General features: G+C 49.7%; 1 protein-coding gene across 7 annotated transcripts in view; it reads right to left on the bottom strand.

Moving 5' to 3' along the window:
- LOC116942790 (complement factor B-like) overlaps positions 1–19,705 on the bottom strand; it is a 103,157-nt gene that overhangs the window by 65,948 nt on the left and 17,504 nt on the right. For 4 of the 7 annotated variants that reach the window (XM_076067561.1, XM_076067560.1, XM_076067559.1 and 1 more), the window contains exons 8-9: positions 12,790–12,928; positions 3,725–3,862 (exon numbers count right to left, since the gene is read on the bottom strand). In XM_076067561.1, coding sequence (XP_075923676.1) covers positions 3,725–3,862; positions 12,790–12,928 — 277 coding nt within the window. Of the gene's footprint in view, positions 1–3,705; positions 3,863–4,247; positions 5,662–12,789; positions 12,929–19,071; positions 19,198–19,705 lie in introns of those variants that run through there. The other 3 variants (XM_032955049.2, XM_076067562.1, XR_012941837.1) reach the window with 3 other exon arrangements.

Raw genomic sequence — 19,705 nt, 5'->3', positions numbered from 1 at the left:
AGTTTACATATCAACAGAGATATGTAAACTCTGACTTTAACATAGCTACACTAACAGCATGCTAATCTCCCAGTTACATGCTAATTTTTGACTTTAAAACAGAAAACTAATTTTGATTTTTGTCTTTTTACCAATATAATCAATGTGATCTTCAAAATTTAGTTTTGAATCCAGGATGACCCCAAGATACTTATAGATCTTGACTTGCTCTATATGATAATTATTTACGGAATGTAATTGGGGAAAAATAACTTCCTGCTTTAGTCCTGGTGAGAAGCATAGCACCTTGGTTTTGGAGGTATTCAGGAATAGTTTAAGAGCAACTAGCTGATGTTGTAGTTTGTTGAAATCACCCTGGAGCTTAGCAATCACGTCATCCAGAGAGCGGCCAGCAGTAATCAGTATCGTGTCATCTGCAAAAGATTTACCCTGGAATGATCCAGGTCAGTGCCCAAGTCATTGACATAAAGAGAGAACAAGAGGGGGCCGAGGATGGAACCCTGTGGAACCCCTTTTGTTATCTTAACACTGTTTGACCTCCAACCATCTGTGAATACAGTTTGGGTGCGAGAAAAGAGGTAATTTTGTAACCATTTTACTGCGTTTTCGGAAAAACCGAGGCAACTTAGTTTACTAAGCAGGGTGTTGTGGTCTACTGTATCAAAAGCTTTGGACAGGTTTAGATAAAGACCGGCACAGTACTGCTTATTATCAAGGCTACTGTAAATGTGATTCAAAGAGGCTAATGCAGCATATGTGGTGCTGTATTTTTTTCGGAACCCAGATTGTTTTAGATGTAGTAGATTGTTGGTGGACGGGAAACTGCTAATTTGGTAGGTCAATATTTTTTAAAAAAAATTCATCAACGGGAACAAAATTGAGATAGGTCGGTAGTTATTTGGATCATCTTTAGGGCCCCCTTTGTGAAGTGGACGGACATAGGAATGTTTCCATGCTAGAGGAACTGATGCTTCTTTGATGGACAGGTTGAAAAAATGGGCTATAGGTTTGTATATTAGGTGACCAACAGTTTGTAGAGCAAAGACGGGAATACTATCTGCTCCGGTAGAGGAGGACCCTTTGAGGTAGGACAGTTGTTTCAGAGCATTACTTTCGTGGATTGGCTGGAAACTAAATTCGTTTAATGTTTGGACAGGGGTGTAGGAATTTTCATGAGCAGGGGTGACTCCCAATACATTATCAAAAAGATTACCAGCTTCAGAAAAATGAAAGTTAAAATTGTCAACTATATTTTTGGGATCTGAAAAATATTCCCCATTTCGGTTAAGCTCAACGGGCAGATTGTCTGTTTTGGATGCCTTTTCGATACATTTGATTTTTTTTTCAAAAAAATCCTGGCATTTCCATGTTATTCCAGGAGAGTGGAGGAAAATTAGGCATTTTTTGCATGCCGTATTTTTTTGACGCATCTATTCCTTAAAATCCTGTATTCTAGCCAGTCATAGACCAAATTACTTTTCTGAGCACATGCCCAAGCCTTGTCCCTAGTTTTCATGAGCTCTGTAATCAAAGGATCAAACCATGGTGGGCGGTTGCCTTTAGTTTTAAATCTAACCAACGGAGCATGTTTGTTAAGAATTTGGAGAAACGTGTACCTGAAGGTCTCCCAAGCCGTAGTCAGGTTGGGGATATCACAGACCTTGTCAATATCCGAGTGAAGCACATCATTAGTAAATGCCTGAGTGCTGAAGTGTCTCATAGAGTGCTTCTCAACCAATTTAGGGGGGCTTTGGGTCTGGCTGATGATCTCACCCCAAAAAGTGAAGGAGTGATCACTAAGGTTATTACCCAGAACACCAGTCAGTGTGAAATTGTGAGGGGCATTTGTCAATAGGACGTCAAGCAGAGATGACTGTCCCGGACTTTTTTAGGTTGGGTCTTGTGGGGACATTTATTAATTGAAACAGATTACATTCATCTGCAAAATTTGTGACCACGGCCGGCGGGTTTAGCCAATTTCAATTTAGATCACCCACTAAAACTATTTTACCTTTAGGGAGGCCCCCAAAAAGCTCTCTCAGTACAGATGCAGCTTCAACATCCTTCCTACTAGGCAGTCATAGCAGCACACCACCAATATCTGTTGATTATTTGGGAGAGTTATTCTGAGAGCCAGACCTTCAAAGCAACATTTTTTAAACAAGGAGTGAGCTAGTGAACATGCAATAGTATTACGAACATAGATGGCAATTCCACCTCCTTTAGATCCTCGGTCAAGTCGAAAAAGGTTGTAGTTGTCAATCACAATCTGCAAGTCATTAACGGCAGGAGTGAGAAATGTTTCTGTTAGGCAAAAAATGTCCGGATCAAAATTTTCCACTTCTAGTTTTAGTTGACTTAATTTAATCACAAGCCCTCTGATGTTGACATGTAGAACACCAACACCTTTCCTGCCAGAAAAATCTACAGAATTATACGAGTTCTTTTCATTTGGGCCAGGATGAAGCTCAATACCACCCAGAAATAAGAAAAGTAGAATTAATAGTTTGCACAAGTATTTTATGTGAAAGGATGAAGAGCGGCGAACCTTGGACGAATAGCAGTAGCTCGGAGATGGTGTTATTTTTAAGAGCAGAATGAAGTTTGGAAGGAGTGCTGGTGAAGTAATGGGACAAAGATAGGGTTTAAAAGGATACAATGATGGAGCAGATGTTCTTGCTTGGACCCGGCATGCATCCATGATGTTGTGTGGATGCGCCAATGCCAGAACAGAGTGTTGGTAATTACAAGCCCATTGGCTGCACAAAAATCTAGCAGCCTCCTACCGTTGTTATTGAGCTAATATGGCTCATGCCTTCCAATCACTCCAGACCAGGTGCCAGCATCATGACCAACTCGGGCATTGCAGTCACCCAAAAAGATCACTCTATCCTGAGGGGCCACTTTAGCCAGCACCTGTGACAGGAGGTCATAGAAGGCATCTGAAGAGCCACACCCTGTTGTTTGGCAGTCTCCTGCCCCAAGTAGAGGACTGTCCACCCCTCATGGTGACAGGAGCCAGAGCCGGTCCACCGGACCTCCTGAATGCCACAGAGATCCAGGCGGTACCGGTCCAGCTCCTGACAGAGGAGTGGCAGCCTCTCCTCCGCAGTGAGCGTTTGAACATTCCACATGGCCATCCGTAGTGGCTTGTCGTTGTTTCTGGAGGCGCCCTGAGGGTAAAGATTCAATCTCCTGGCTCTACCAGATGGGGTTTGGCTAGGAGACGTCATAGATGCCTGGCACCCCGGGGCCTCTGGCACAAGCTTATTAGATAGATATTTCAGTCGTGGTTTAGTGTACACATTCACTTTCACCAACTCACTTTCACACCCACGTGCGCGAGCGCAGACACACATACACACTCACTCCCAGCGAAAGGCTAACTCATAACATCTCACAGTGGATCGCTCCGCTGAACAAAATAGTCCCGCGGTTCAGTTTGCAAGCATGAGTTAACGTTTTAATTCGATGTTAGACAAAAAAAGTATTTTATGGAAGCTGGTTCGCAAGTACAGGTGTTCGTAAGTCGGGTGTTGGTAAATCGAGAAATGCCTGTATATCAGGAAAATGCAAGAAGAATTATTTAATAATCCATCGTGGAGAAATGTATATTGTATCAAGGATTATTTTTTTCAATCAAAACATGTAAAGGATAAAAGTAGAAACATTCAGGAAATGGGAATGATTCATCATGTAACTCACCATCGCATGTTTAACATACCGTCTGTGACAATAAATGAGATATGTTTATTTTGATTCCACAGTATTGGAAGGCGTTGTTGTTGTTTGTATGAATTGATTAATGCCACCACTTGCAGAAGTGCTTCTCCAGTATTGGTACCAGGGCTTTCTTCAAATTCTGAAGAATATAGAAACATTAGTTTACTCTATTAAATTTACTAAATACTTTTTTTAGATTTCACAACAAAAAATAATTTCGTAACCTGATTATCTTCTAAAACAGAATAACACTTACCAAGGCATGATGTATTGCTGAATAAAACATGCATTTGTATCAATTTTTTTTACGTGAAATGTCATCGTGGGATGTTAACACATACACACTGGTATACACGCTACCATTTGTTGGCAATCAGTGGTCATTGGTTGTATATTAAGCGGTTTGTGAATGTGTGTACAGTAAGTCCTTGCGGTTCTTCCATTCGAGAACGCTGTTTGGGGCCGTCCATAAATGACGTCACGCGATTTTGGACGATTTTTTACCACCCCCCCCCCCCCCCCGAAACCATATTTCCATTTTGAAAATAAATCATGCTTCAAATCGCTTTAAACTATCGTCATTGTAACGCGTATTTAATTTGGCCCTGCACTCTGATGTAGGCCAGAGGTGGGGAACCTTTTTTCTGCCAAGGGCCATTTGGATATTTATAACATCATTCGCGGGCCATACAAAACTATCAATTTAAAAATTAGCATGTTATATTTGGTCAAACATTTAATTAACTCACTCCTAATATGATGACTGGAACTGCTTCTCTTGGGTGAGGCGTGTGATATTAGCTGGTATTGATGATGTTGCTGCTCGCAACTGCTTTTCCAGGTTTGCTCCTAGATTTATTGAATTTCGAGTCCTGCCTGCGGTTGCCTTGGCAGGGCCAGACCAAATGATTTCGCGGGCCTTATAAGGCTCGCGGGCCGGATGTTCCCCACCCCCGTTGTAGGCGAAAACATGTGTTGTGGTGCAAAGACGACTCGGAGGCAGATCTTCTTTAGGGGCTTACGCCAGGGGTTTATTAGGGGCTTACGCCAAGGGTTTATTAGGGGCTTAAGCCAAATACGGGCTAAAAGATAATATACTTCTCCCCAGGGGTAGGGGTCCTAGGCTCCCTAGCACAACTAGCTTCCCGGCCGAGGGATCATCCAACATCGGGCGGCCGGGTAAAGCAGCCACTCCTAATGCTAGTGCTAGTTCCCTTCTAGACTCTGTCAGCCCTACCTCTGGGTCTAACTTACACACTTCGCGTTCCCGGGCTCCTGCGACGACCTCACTGACGTCACGAGTTCCCGCTTAAGTACCACCGGGAGACATAACGTGATCGCCTCACCCCCTGTGCAAGACGTCACTTCCCATAACGTCATCGCACCGAAAGGTCCGCATGACATCACATCGGAAGGTGAGCGTGACGCAATATCCCCGACTACTCCTCTACATCACCCCCCCCCCCCCGTGAAAAAAAATCAGCTGACCCGGCTGTAACAATTACGAAAGCGGAGCCCAATAACCCGAATAGGAAGATAACAACATGAAAAGCGCGAAGTGACCCACGTGTGAAGGCCGGACCGGCTGCTAGAGCACGAACCCAACATTAGGGCAGCACAGTGCAAGGCAAAGTTTGGAGCCCGCCATGACACGGAACAAGGTAAAAGTGGCGACGAAGGCTGAAGGCCGATGAAAATGGCCCCTTGGACCTTCATCACACGGGACAGCGTAAAAGTGGGCGATGAAGGCCGGAGGCCGAAGAAAATGGCCCCACTGGCCGTCACCGGATTCGCACGCCCCTCGAGCGTTTGTGTGCTGCCGGCCTGCTTCCCCGTGCGGCGTCGGTCGTCGGAACCGGCGGTGTCCTGGCAGCGACAGGTCCGTCGCCGGTACATCCACCGGATGAGGCATCACTGAAGGTGTTACTGGCGGGTGCTCTGCAGGCACGCACACAGGCAGGGCATCGCTCACGCCATCATGATCTGTGCGGCCTGGCTTGTCGGACGCATCAATCTCCGGCCGCTCCGGAAGTTGGGATGAATCAGTGAGGCCAGGTGGTACAACCTACTTGAGCCGAGACGGGTGCACTATGCAGTGATGGCGACCCAACCGAATACGGATACATTGTGGTCGGCGGACCTCTACGACCTAAACAGGGCCCTGCTAAGTGCGATGCAATATAGGGGACGTGCCAACAGGTACTTGGGGGCAGTGCAACCACGCCTTCTGGCCATTTTCCCATGGAAGGCAGAATTATCCAAAGCCGCCTGCCGTGCCTCATGCAACCAGTCGAGCACGACCTTCATTGGGGCGGGCACTGGCGAACCTTTTTTAGAAGGCCCTAGGTCCAGTTGGACGTGCATCGGGGGCTCTGGTTCCCTTCCATACATCAAATAAAAGGGAAACCCTTTCAAGACATGAGGAGCCAACCTATACGCGGCTAGAACCCCCGAAATGAACAGGTCCCAGTCCGATTGGGACGCACTCACGTGGTGGCACAGCATGGATGTGAGGGTGCGGTTCAAGCGCTCTACCATCCCGTCGGACTGGGGATGGTAGGACTAGGTGCGGATTTTCTTTGTGCCAAGGAGGTCGCAGACCTCATTGAGCAACCGAGAAGAAAAGTTCCGCCCCTGATCGGTTAACAGCTGTTCTGGCGCAACCTTGTCCAGAAAGTACCCCTGTACGAATGCTTCAGTGATGGACGAGGCTGACTTGTCCATCAGAGGCCACGCCATAGGCCAATGTGTGAGGTACTCGACTCCGACCAAGAGGTACCTGTGGCTCCATTGGGATGCTGGGAATGGGCCAAAATGTCGCGTGCCACGAGCTCATTGACACGAGAAACCCGGATGGACTGCAGCGGGGCCCGATCCTGACCAACTGGGGCCTTCCTCCGCGCACAGTCATGGCAACCCGTCAAAATCAGTGCCACGTCACCCTCCACACCCAGCCAATAGTAGTCCCATTTAAGGGTCAACAAGGTCTTATTGTAGCCAAGGTGCATAAGTTTCTTGTGAATATATCGGGTTAATTTACCTCGTAGGCCAATGGGCACAACCACACAATAGCGTTCCAATTGGGCATCCCAATGCATGAGGAGACTGTCATGCACAGTAATCACCGGGGCAGCCGACAGAGCTGAGCTAAGGGCATTTGGCCCAAAATGACATCGTAGCCTCAGCAGAGAGGAATCCTCCATCTGCAACTTGGACCATACCTCTCGGGGGAGTCCCAGGCCGAAATCAACAGGCAACGCCACACCCAGAGGGGGAGCCGCTTCGGCCGATTCAACCAACTGGGCCACGGTGTCCACTGGGGCCGTGCAGCGGCTAGAACCCAGGGCACAAGCGCACCCGCCGTCCGTAGGCAGCCTGGAAAGGCCATCCGCATTTCCATGCTGTGCCGCCTTCCTGTGGATGACGTAAAAGAGGTACTCTTGGAGCACCTCGAGCCAGCGGGACAGCTGACGCAAGAGCTGGTCAATACGCAGCGAATATTGCTGAGCCACATGGTCGGTCCGGACGGTAAACCGCCTACCATACAAATAGGGCCTGTACAGCTGAACAAAGAACACTATGGCAAGCAGCTCCCTCTAGGTCACACAGTACCACTGTTCAGTGGGAGACAAAACACGGCTGCCATAGGCCACCACCCTCTCAACCCCTTCGAACACCTGAGCCAGGACAGCCCCGATGCCCGTGTCACTGGCATCGGTGTCGAGGAGGAACGGTTTCGAGAAGTCCGGATACCCCAAGGACGGCACATCCGCCAAGGCCGTGCGAAGTGCCACAAAAGCGGCTTCCTCCTCTACCCCCCAGCGAAAATTTTGATCTTTGGCGGAGAGTGTGTGCAGTGGCTTTGCAATTGTCACAAAATCGCAGATGAACCAACGATAGTACGATGCTACGCACCTCAGCGACAGATGTAGGAGTCGGCCACGTCCGGACACAAGCTGTCTTTTCCGGATCGAAGGCAACACCTGACGCACTCACAATGTGTCCCAAATACTTCACCGATGGTTGCAATAAGTGACATTTCTGTGGTTTGAACTTCAAGCCCGCGGCCCGCACTTTGACGAACACTGCCTCAAGACATTGCAAGTGCTCGTCAAACGTACGGCCAAAAACAATAACATCGTTTAAGTAGATTAAACAAGATTCCCACTGCAGCCCCGCCAAGACCATCTCCATGAGACGCTGGAAGGTGGCCGGGGCCAAATGGAGACCCATAGGAAGCCGATTGAATTGGAACCCCTGGGGTGTGCAGAACTCTGCCTTGGGTCTAGAGGCCTCGTCCAGTGGGAATTGTCAGAAGCCTGAGAGCAAGTCTAGGGTCGAAAAGAACCACGCACCCGAGAGAGTGTCCAGGGAATCATCCATGTGAGGCAATGGATATGCATCAGCCACCGAGATCTTGTTCAATTTACAGAAGTCGACGCAGAAATGGAGATTCCCGTCCCGTTTCTTGACCAGCACAATGGGGGCACCCCAAGGGCTAGTGGATGGGGAGATAATGTCTGCTGCCAACATCTCGTCAACTGCGGAGTGGACATGGTCCTTTTCTGCCGGGCTAAAGCAGTGTGAATTCAGCCTAATAGGGGCCGAGTTGCCCGTATCAATGTGATGTTCCAAAAGAGGGGTGTGACCGAGATCGAATTTACTCTTACTAAACACATCGATGAACCTCACAATGAGTTTGCGGAGCCGCTGGCGCTCCTCAGAGGATACCGAGGCATTCTCGTTACACAACGCATCAATCCACAATGCGTTGGTCCTCCCCTTGTGCAGCACACCTGCCACAACCCCTCTAGCTGGCCTAGCGTCGTGGGGAGGAGGGCCCGGGGTGGTGTGTGCTAAAACGGCACTGGCCGGAATGACGATTGGCGAGGGCCCCGAATTTAGGACCTGTAAAAAGGGGTCCTGGCCCTCCGACACGGCTGTCAATGCGCCTACCAACCCGTCCGTCCTTGAAAAGTAATTAGAGGGAGACAAGAGGATACCTGCCTCCGGGGAATCCAATTTCAATGGTCTGCACAGCCTGAGGGGTAGTAGGACTTGTGACCCCGGTGGTATAGTGACAGACACCTTAGTCAAGGCCCGCACACTGGCAGCAAGGGGGGACAGTACAGTGAGAGATTGCGACTTGCATGGGGCCCCGAAGCTGCTCCTGACGAGAAGCCGGTGGAAGGAGAAGAGGCCTTGGCGAACGCCCCGGGAGCATTGCAGCAGCCCCGCTCGATGTGGCCCCGCTAACCACAGTGGAAGCAGGAGACCGGCTCAGAGCCCTGCGGGCGAGGAAGTCCCGCCCACCACCGCTGCTCCGGCCGGCGACCTCCGGCACCCCTTCCACGGTGGTCGGGCACTGCCAGGGCCGCGAGGGTCGCCTCTGCAGTCGCTGAGACCCCGCGCACGCCGCCACCCCGGGCGGCTGTTGCAACGCAAGGTGTGCCTGAATGTTCTGGACCACTTTTAAAGATGTTATGTGACCCTCCTCAGCTATAGATAATGCGATAATGAGCTTCCACGTAAGGGAGAGCAGTTGTTCGAAGGCGAGTCCAACACCTTGCCCGCAAGGTCGGGGTATGCAGCCTGAGCCAGCGCCAGGAGGGAGCAGCGGTACGCAAGTGGTGACTCTCCTCCTCCCGCCGCCGTATGGAAAACTTCAAGCGTGTGCTGGACGGCGGCTCAAACACGGCAGCCATCTGTTGGTACACCGCCAGGAGCGATGCTCTGTCAGCCAGTGGGATAGCCTTGAACGCCTGTAGCGCCCACTCGTCCAAGCACGTCGGAAGGGCCCGCAGCACCTCTTCCATCGGCGAACTCACCGACTAGTACGCCGCATCGAAGCGGTCTTGAAAGGCCAGCCAGTCGCCCCCCTTCGCGATGAACGGCGCGACAGGAGGCAACCGGCGCAGCCGCCGGTCACCCGACGATATGTATGGCAAGGACGCACCTACAGCCCCCCCCCGACGGCGTCTCCAAGGCCGCGGCAGCGACGCCAAGTTGTCGAGCCGCGTAAGGCCCGGCCCCCAACTGGCATGCCGCGGCGGGGTGCGGAACTGCGGCGGCGGAGCGTCGGCGACCATGGCGGCGGCCATGGCGGCGGTCATGATGGCGGTCATGGCGGCGGTTTGCGGCGTCGCATCCAAAATGGCGCCTGGTCACGGCGTCGCACGCAAAATGGCGCCCGATGGTGTCGCATAAAAAATGACGCCCAACTCCCGCGGCGCGTCCGTTGGGGAGTTGGCGCAAAATTAAAAAGATGCGGGAGTTGAAGTGGCGGGAATCCACCACTCCCGCTCCAAAAATGTGTCGGGAACGTGCACACGCTCTCCCACCTCGGCCACCGTGATGGCGAGCTGCGCCACCGTCCGCAGGACCAGCTCCAGCTGCCCTGAGAAGGCCCACCTCATGTCCGGCGGCAGTGTGCCGGCTCCACCGCCGCCGTCTCCTCCTGCTCCACCCGACCCGGCTCCATGGGGCACATCTCCAGGGTCCCGGTCTCCGGGATCACCGCAGGACCCTCCTCCGCAATATCTTCGTCGTCGGAATGCACCGCTGGCGGGATTCTTCATCTCGTGTCAGACTTGGACATGGCGGCGAGCACTGAAGTCACTTACAACACCAGTTGTTGTGGTGCAAAGACGACTCGGAGGCAGATCTTCTTTAGGGGCTTACGCCAGGGGTTTATTAGGGGCTTACACCAAGGGTTTATTAGGGGCTTACACCAAATATGAGCTAAAGGATAATATACTTCTCCCCAGGGGTAGGGGTTGAGAATATTATATTCAAATTCTCTTATAATTATCATATATTAAAAGTAATTATAACTATAAAAAATACTTGAAACTTTGTAGTAGAATGAAGCAAAATGGAGAGTACAATTATAACAATCACATATTCATTACAGAGAATGAAAAGCCCTAGTAGAATCATTAAAATCTAAATGTTGAATAACTAAATTTATGCTTCTCCATTTTCCGATGGAGAAGCAAAATGCTCCTTCGTGGAATAAATAAAAGGTGACCTTAGTGAATTTAAATAATCAAATAGTTAATAATAAAAATTAATCAAAATTAATGTTGTTATAACAATTCTATTTAATTAAGTAGAACGTGTTGTTTCCATTTAAAGTTGCGCATTTTAATGTGACATCACATTTCTCAAACCCCCCCCTCGTCACACATTGTCAAAAATGTCTGACCCCCCCCCCCCAGGTGCGTGACATCATTTATGGTCAGATCCCTTTGTACAACGCAGGACACGCATGTTACAATGCAGAACATGATCATTATAATGCGGTTTCTGAGTGGTCGACAGCAAACTATTTTGATTCATTGGTTTTTTTGGTAAAGTCACATATGTGACTTGAAAGCTTTAATACTTTATTAAACTATTTTGAGCTGCGCTGTAATATGATAAAAGCGGACATTAAGTAAAAGTGAGCATGTTATGGATCGCAAATTATGATCCATAATATCGATTCTGCCACACAAAATCGATTCTGCCCTGTCAATTCGGACATATGTCCATTTGTAAAGAAGATCCTTAAGAGGCATGGATGCATCCATTTTTGTAGAAGAGATGTATTTCTAACTGAATGTATTTACAGTTCCTAGTATAACAACCGCCACACTCGTGATTACTATCTTCAGCCCCGATGGTTTCCACTTTGTTGATCTCGAATAGTCTGCCCTGATGTCGTCCACCTGTGGTCATCGATTAGTCCCCGAGCAAGTGCGCTGACCGTGGGCCTTGCTCCCCCTTATATGCTCACTCGGCCCCACCCCTATCGGACAGTACCCCTCCCACTTTACAATAACACGTGTCTTTCATTGAATAATGATTACAGTGCCTTCCGGCCACATGTTTCCAATTATCTCAACGCATGGCTTCTATCACTTTCTCTGTACAGTCACCTAAACATTGAACAGAATCAATAACATGAAATCAATGCCTATTTTATTTGTCAGCTTTTATCGTATTACAGCGCAGCTGAGCAGATTGGTGCAATACGCTGAGTGATACAGTATGCGGCAGCGTACCCTCATCTCACTTCTTTGTCCTGGTATAGGATGACTGCAGGATGTTTTTTTTAGTGCAAATATGATTTAGTAGCAGTAATACCTTGCTTAACGCAGCACTTTTCAAAAACGCATCTGCATTAAACAAGGGATTACTTGATGTATGTGTATGGGACGCGTCAGTGTAGCACTTAGCGCGCTGCGCTATGCACCTGGCGACCCAGGTTCAATTCCTGCTTTAGGCCAACACCAGTAACGATGATCTGAACCGGTCCTGGGCCTCTCTTAGGTCGACTCAGCTTCAAATGAGTACCTAGTACAATGTAAACATCGCCGCTCGGGAGACAAAAGCGGCCGGGCATGGTACTGGCCACGCACCCCCTCGTGTGCCATGCCAGCCTTCATAGGTGCTCGCTAAGAGCACTTACCCCAACAGTCTGTTCAGGTTACACGGGGGTCTTTGTGCGGGGAGAGGTGGTGTCGTGGTTAGCGCATTTCCCTACAAACCCAGCGATCCGAGTAACCAAATTCTAATCCTATTCATGGCTAACATCAGTGACGAACATCTGAACTGGTCCCAGGCCTTCCATAGGTTATCTCAGCCTTAAATGAGTACCTTTGTTAAGTGTGTAAACACCAGCACTGGAGGCACATTGGGAGATAAAGAATATTGGTGAGAATAATGCGGGAATGTCAGATAATTGTGTTTCTGCAACTATTTCTCATAAGCTCAGCTGCTATTTTGCTGAAACATGAATTGCTCCAAGTGTTGTCATGCTAATGTAAAATGGAATCCCTCAACATGTATAATTGTATAGTCACATTGAAAGACTGGGCCACAGAATGGTGCTAATTTTCAATTGAAATTCAGTTCGAGTTGAAGGGAACCACTCGGATAACTCCGAATGGCTACCTTCAACTCGAACTGGATTTCAACTTGCGATCTTCTGACTGTGAGTTAAGCACTGGCCAAAGCTCTGGCTGGTTGAATTACTTAAAGGCTTGCACCACATGTTTCAATATGGGCATGGATACTCACCACTGTAGCTCAGCTCTTTCAGAATGTTAATTACAGCCTTTGGATCTTGATTTGCTTTTTCAGTCAATGCAAGTTTTGTCTTTGCTTGAGACGCAAATACCACAATGGCATATTTTGCTTGTATCGCATAATTTGACATCTATAACACAAACACGTGCCTTTAAGTCACAATGAAAAACAATATTTAGCAATTAAAAATATTAGTGTATTTAACTTTCATTTAAAGGTGTGTATATCATTGTTGCTTTTAGATTTTGGGCCCTAATACTGAATAATACACTGTTTGCCCAAAAATCAGTTAGTATGGGAAATGTGTCAAATACAATGCCAATACATGCTCAAAATACATCTGTAAATATAACATGATTATCAGAGAAGCATCAGCAATAAGTTTATACCAGTCTGTGCACACTGAGTTGGCTAATTACGTGTAAATGATTGAGAGGAAACCAGAACACCTGAAGAAAACCTATCACTGCAAGGGGATAACACGAATATTCTAACACAGACAAGTCAACAACCCACTTGCTGCACTGCTGTATGCGGTCATCGCATGTCCCATTAAAGTGCTCAGAAATGTACAAAAACCAAACGAAACTTAATTCCAATTAATACTCTCCCTTCAACTGTACATCAAAAACGTAACATAAAAACGCATTAACTTCACAACTGAGGAGTGTGTGGTTTTAGAGTGCTTACATATGTAGTGACATGGAAAGGGTCACTACGTAGCATAGAAGGGAAGGGGATCTTCAGTTTCAAGTTTCATTCATTAGGTATAGCCCTGTGAGCCATGCGGCTCTTGAGTCGGGTGCAACCGCAACAAACAAAATATGAACAGAGAACATCTTAAAGCGACGACGCGCAACAGAAACATCCTGGATAAACCAGTAAATCTTCCAGAAAAAAAACCCCCACCGTATTACAACGCTGTGTGCAAAAATCCCAGTGTGATGCAAGACAAACAATAACAACCATAAGACAATTTAGATTCAAGTTATCAGGCCAACTCCGCACTTCCGCAAGAAATATGGCTTAACCATATGTTTTCGAAATCACCAAAATAAAACTATAAAATACAATGTAACAACAGAAATCATAGGAACTTTTATTCAAATTTAACAATAAACGACATACATGACATGTACGACCAAACTTGCAGCCATATCTGGTAGCATGACACTCCCAGTGTATGTGTGAGTGAGTCAGTGGTAGTGTGAGTGAGTGTATGTGTAGTGCCTTGGATTCACTCTGACGTCAATCGCCTTTCTTCCACCGTCACTTTTATTTCCATCGTTCCGCACACTATAATTTCTCCTTTCCGCGCTCCGCCAACTCGAACACTCGAATTCTCTTCAGCACCGTCCGCTCATACTCCTTGTCTCCACACACAGTCTCTTCTTCTCTCACAGCACACACAGTGGTTCTATCTCTATCTCCTCACACACAGTGACTCGTCTATCTCTTCACACACAGTGGCTCTGTCTATCTCTTCACACACAGTGACCTGTCTATCTCCTCACACACAGTGACTTGTCTATCTCTTCACACACCATGACTTGTCTATCGCTAACTCTCCCTGTACCTACCTATACCGTAAACTCCACTCTGCTAACGCTAACTCTCGTTATCGCTATTTATTGTCCTCTGGGTTCGGCTCTCAATCTATTTCCCACTAACACTCACTGGGCTTCCACTATTCGCATCTCTCTCTACCCGCTGCTGTCTCCACTTCTCGCCAACTCCCCTGCCGTGCAAATCACCTCGCGTTTTTATCCCCTTTCCAATCAGCCTTAATTAATTGCCACGTGCCTCGCTGGCTTTTTCCCGCCAGCTCCGCACCTGTCCAACGGCCCAAACTCCGTGACACCGCCACTTAACACTAACAGCCTCTCGACCAATCACAGCCCTTGTCCCTTAACTCCCTTAATTACTTTGGCTTGTTTACGCCACCCGTGACTTCATCACCTGATCGAACTTACATGACCCACACTGTTTGTATGTACTGTATATGGCCAACTTACCCATGTGTATTGTCTACTCCAATACATATGTATGATGTGTGAGTCAGCGTATGCTGAGTGAGTCAGTGTATGATGTGTGAGTCAGTGGTAGTGTGAGTATGATGTGTGAGTGAGTCAGCGTATTATAAGTGAGTGTATGATGAGTGAGTCAGTGTATGATGTGTGAGTGAGTCAGTGGTTGTGTGAGTAGTCAGTGTAAGATGAGTGAATCACGGCATCCTCCCCGCCATCACGGCCTCCTCCCCGCCATCACGGCCTCCTCCCCGCCATTGCGGCCTCCTCCACGCCATCGCGGCCTCTTCCATGCCATTGCGGCCTCCTCCACGCCATCGCAGCCTCCTCCACGCCATCGCGGCATCCTCTACACCATAATGGCGCGGAGGAGGCTGTGTGCGCGCACTAACCACGCAGCACGCGCGCGATTCTCGGACGTTCCTCGCTGCCTCTCCCACACTGCTGCCCTTGCCGCCTCACGGCTACTTTCAGCGCGGCAGGCGCCGCGTGAGACACGAGGCACCGAGAGCAGTTGCAGCAGCCCTGTCTGTCAGCAAGTCACGTGATAAGCCAGAGAGAGGGATGTAAGGCAAAAGTGATAGAGGCGGCACGTGAGGTAAGCCCGGGAACCCACAAGTAGGTTCTAGAAGGGGGGCGTGGCCGGGGCGGAGAGAGGCATGCTGGGAGGATAAAAGGGGACTACGAACGAAGGCTCGGGGCTGTGGCTAGGAGTGGAATCGCGTCGTGCTGCTGGAGTCTTCGTCACCGTCTTCACCTTCTCGGCATTGTCAGTCAGGCAGTCTGTTAGCTGTCCTGACTGAAAGTGTAGCTACCGTTTGTACCCTGTGAAGGCTATAATAAATAGAGTGCCTCCTACTCATCGTGTCTCTAAGTGCATCACTACATTTGGAGTCAGAGGTGTTAAAGAAAATGTTTTTCTATATATATAGAAAATGTTTTCAATATGTCGAAGTCAACCAAGAAGAAGGCTTCTACCATTGTGGCCTTGGGCAAAGAGGATGACGGAGCGGTGATTTCCCCGACAGCCCCGGAATCCAGGACCCTGGAGACTGGTCCTGAGGAGGCGATCCCTGTGGAGCAGCATGTGAGGGACATCGACTTATCGCTGCCGCCGACCGGAGAAAGATGGCGCGCGCACAACGTGTACCTCGCGGACTTGCTTTCCACTGCGGCGGAATTAGATGCCCAGCTCAGATTGGAGGCGCCTGTTGAAGAGGCTGCTGCACGGGTGCATCGAGCGGGCAGCTCTACCTTCACCGTTGTCCAAGCGCGGGAATTGGCAGAGCCCCAGCCCGCACAAGCGGCCGCCATTTTGCCTGCCGGGAGTGGCGCGCCAAATTCGGCCGCCATTTTGTCGATTGGGCGGGAATCGCTTCCCACCAAATTCGAACTGCCATCAGCGTCTCGTCCGGATGTGCCTTCTCTGAAGAAGCGGCTGCCATTTGTGAAGGAGTGTGTGGCTGCGGAGGGCGACTGGACAGCCTTTCAGCGCCGTTTTGCCGCTACTTGTGTAACGTCATAGACAGAGAATACTTAGTTGCACTGGTGGACATGCGCCAGTAGGGGCTGATATGCGGGCCACCGGGTTTTCCCAGAGGGGGGCTGGGGGGGATGCTCTGGGAGCCCCTGGAACTCTCTGGAAGAGAGGCGTGGCCAGAGGCGGGGACGCCCGGGAAGGTGTATAAAAGCCGGACCCCTAAACGGGTTCGGCAGTTCTCCTCAAGCTGAAGACAGAAGACAGGGCTTAGAGTAGGACCCTGGGGACCCCCAGTCCCACTGTCCTTTTAAGGGCCAGGCTGTGAGGGCCAGTGGTCAGGACCTGTTACCTTGGCTGGGTCGGGTTGAGATAGCTTTCCCTAGCTCCCTTAGCCGGAGGGATGGAGTGAACGTTGTCCCAGTTGTAGGACACGATAGTCCGGAGGCCATACCTTCCCAGGTAGCGGGTGTAAGGGGCCGTTACCCCTTGTGTTAGGGACCTATATATCAGTTGAGTAATAAAGGAGTGTTGCCTCATACCTGCTTCCCGTCGTCATTGGGCTCACTACACTTGCACCCTCGCGAGGTGGTCCGATGAGGAGGCGCTACGACCTCTTCCCACCACCTTGGATGACGAATCCTTGGCAGCGTTCGATGCCATCCCCACAGCAGACAGGGCGATGCTGCCTCAAGCGTATGCCCAGATGGCAGAAATTTTCGACCCGCCGTCCAACATGTGTCGGCAGTTCGTGAAGCAAAGAAGGGGGGAGACCGAGACGTTGGACTTCGGCGGGTGGCGGATAGCCATGGGGGCCGGGGCAATGGGCCGCGTTGGTGCATTGTATCATGGCGGCGGCGGCGGGATCGTCCACGGTTATTGGGTTTCTGCAGGGTGTCGAGCTGCGGGTGTTCATTGACACGGGAGCATCCGCTAGCATTATTTCAGAATTTATTTATAAATCCTTACCGTCGAAATTGAGTCGTCTCAATCAGGGAAATAGGTCGTGTGTCACCGCTAATGGCGGGAATTTGGGAGTTTGGGTATTGTGGGCCAAATATCAGCTACAGTACGTATCGGGGACATTGAATTGACAGGCCCAGTGTTAGTCTCAAAGACGTTGGCCGTGCCTTGTCTGTTGGGGACTGATTTTCTTGGAAGGACGCCCCTTAAGATTCTGGTGGACCAGGGGTGTATTGAGCTGCCGTCGGGGCGTCGATTGGCGTTCACATCCCCAACTCGATTGTGAAGGGCCAATGCCACGGTTCAAGCCCTCGTGAAGGAGATCGCCATGGTCCCTCCCGGTGCTCAGATGCGGGTGCCCTTGCACCAGCATCTGAGCAGCTTGATCGCGAAGAAACCATGGGAGGGGTTCTTTTAACCACTTCGAAAAGAGCGGTTCGAGGTCTCGCATTGGTGGGGGCCCATACGATAGTTGGGGGGGACCAGGAACCCTTCCTGCAGGTGTTGAACGTTGGGCTGGGTGCCGCGGTTGTCCAGGCGGGTATCGTTTTGGCCCACGCGATGGCCACGTATTGCGAGGTCAGGGATGTGACCGGGGAGGTCGTTGCCGCGGTGGAGTGGAGAGGCGAGCCAATGAGGCTTGGATGGATGCGCTGTGCATCCAGAATTCTGAATTATCCAGCGAGCAGCGGGGCGAGTTGCGCGGATTGCTATGGGAATTTTCTGACATTTTTAGTCAGGATAAATATGACACTGGCCACACGTCCCAGATGCAGCACCACAGCGATATGCGTAACGCTGCTCCTATACACCAGAATTCATACAGACTTAGTCCCAAGGAGAAGAACCATGTTCGCCAGGTGGTCGACGAGATGTTGGCCGCCGATATTATCTCTCCTTCCACCAGTCCGTGGGGAGCTCCCATTGTTCTTCCTAAAAAGCAAGATGGGAGTTTGTGGTTTTGCATAGATTTCCGCAAATTGAATAAAGTCTCTGTGGCGGATGCATACCCACTCCCACGGATGAACAACTCATTGGATGTCCTGTCGGGTGCGCAGTTTTTCTCCACCCTCGACTTGCTGTCAGGATTTTGGCAGTTGCATCTGGATGAGAGCTCCAAACCTAAAACAGCGTTCCAAACACCTCACGGTTTGTTTCAATTTAATTGACTCCCGATAGGACTCCACTCGGTTCCGGCCACGTTCCAGCAACTTATGGAGCTGGTTTAGCAGGTCTCCAATGAGACTCGTGCCTTATTTATTTGTATGATGTGATCGTTTTCGGACGCTCGCTCCAGGGGCACCTGCAGCATTTGCAATGGGTGTTTATCAAGGTGCGGGTGGCCAATCTTGAATTCAAACTGCAAAAGTGTCATCTCTTGCAGGCATTAGTTGGCTACTTGGGTCACATTGTCAGCGAGTCCGGGATGTTTGCAGTTTTGTCGGGTTCGCATCATATTACCGCCACTTTGTTCCCAAGTTTGCGACAATCGCAAAACCGCTCCACACTCTCACCGCAAAGGGCCAGAGATTCTGGTGGGGGGAGGAGGACGCCACATTTGTCGGGCTGCGCGACAGCCTCGTTAACGCACCTCCCCTTGGGTACCCCAATTTTTCTTTACCATTTGTGCTAGACACAGATGCCAGCGACACCGGAATCAGAGCTGTGCTGTCACAGGTGGTGAATAGAGTAGAGAGGGCCATAGCTTATGGGAACCGTGTACTGTCCCCTGCAGAACAGCGTTATTGTGCGATGCGCCGCGAATTGTTCGCTATTGTAAATTTCGTACAACAGTAGCGTCCATACCTTTACGGTAGACCATTTGTTGTACGCACAGATCACGCGGCTCTTCAATGTGTGGCGGGTTAATAAGCAGTCCGGCCAGCTCTCCCACTGGTTGGAAATTTTACAGGATTATTCCTTCATGGTCACCTACAGGAAAGGTACACGTCACTGTAATGCGGATGCGTTGTCATGATTGTCGCCGAGGAGCCACCGTGCGTATTTGATGGGTGCCGGCCGATGTAAACCTATGGTTGCAGGATTGCCATGCAGTGTCATAGCATCAGTTAACGTTTCACCACCAATAGCAACCATTCCCTGCGACAACACGATTGGTCTCACGCATGCAGAATGGGGGCACCTCCAGATGGAGGATGCCTCCCTGATTAAATTGTGAGGTTGATGCACCTTGGGGAGCGGAAAACTTTGTTGACCCTGAAGCGTGACTTCTTTTGGCCCGGAATGTCAGAGGATGTACACAACATGCTTAAGGGTTGTGTTGAGTGCGCTTGCTGAAAGCATCCGCTGAGGCAGGCCCAGCCACCGTTGCAATCCATCAAGGTATTCCGTGTTAACGAGCTCGTTGCTCTCAACATCCTCGGCCCATTTCTCACTACTATAAGGGGAAACTAATTTTTGCTCATCGGGGTGGAGTACC

Source organism: Petromyzon marinus, chromosome 16, assembly GCF_048934315.1.
Source record: "Petromyzon marinus isolate PM22_M1 ecotype Great Lakes invasive population chromosome 16, UKy_Petmar_22M1.pri1.0, whole genome shotgun sequence".
In the NCBI taxonomy this organism is placed as follows: Eukaryota; Metazoa; Chordata; class Hyperoartia; order Petromyzontiformes; family Petromyzontidae; genus Petromyzon; species Petromyzon marinus.
The sequence above is the reverse complement of the archived record's forward strand: the minus strand, read 5'-3'. Positions and strand labels throughout refer to the sequence as shown.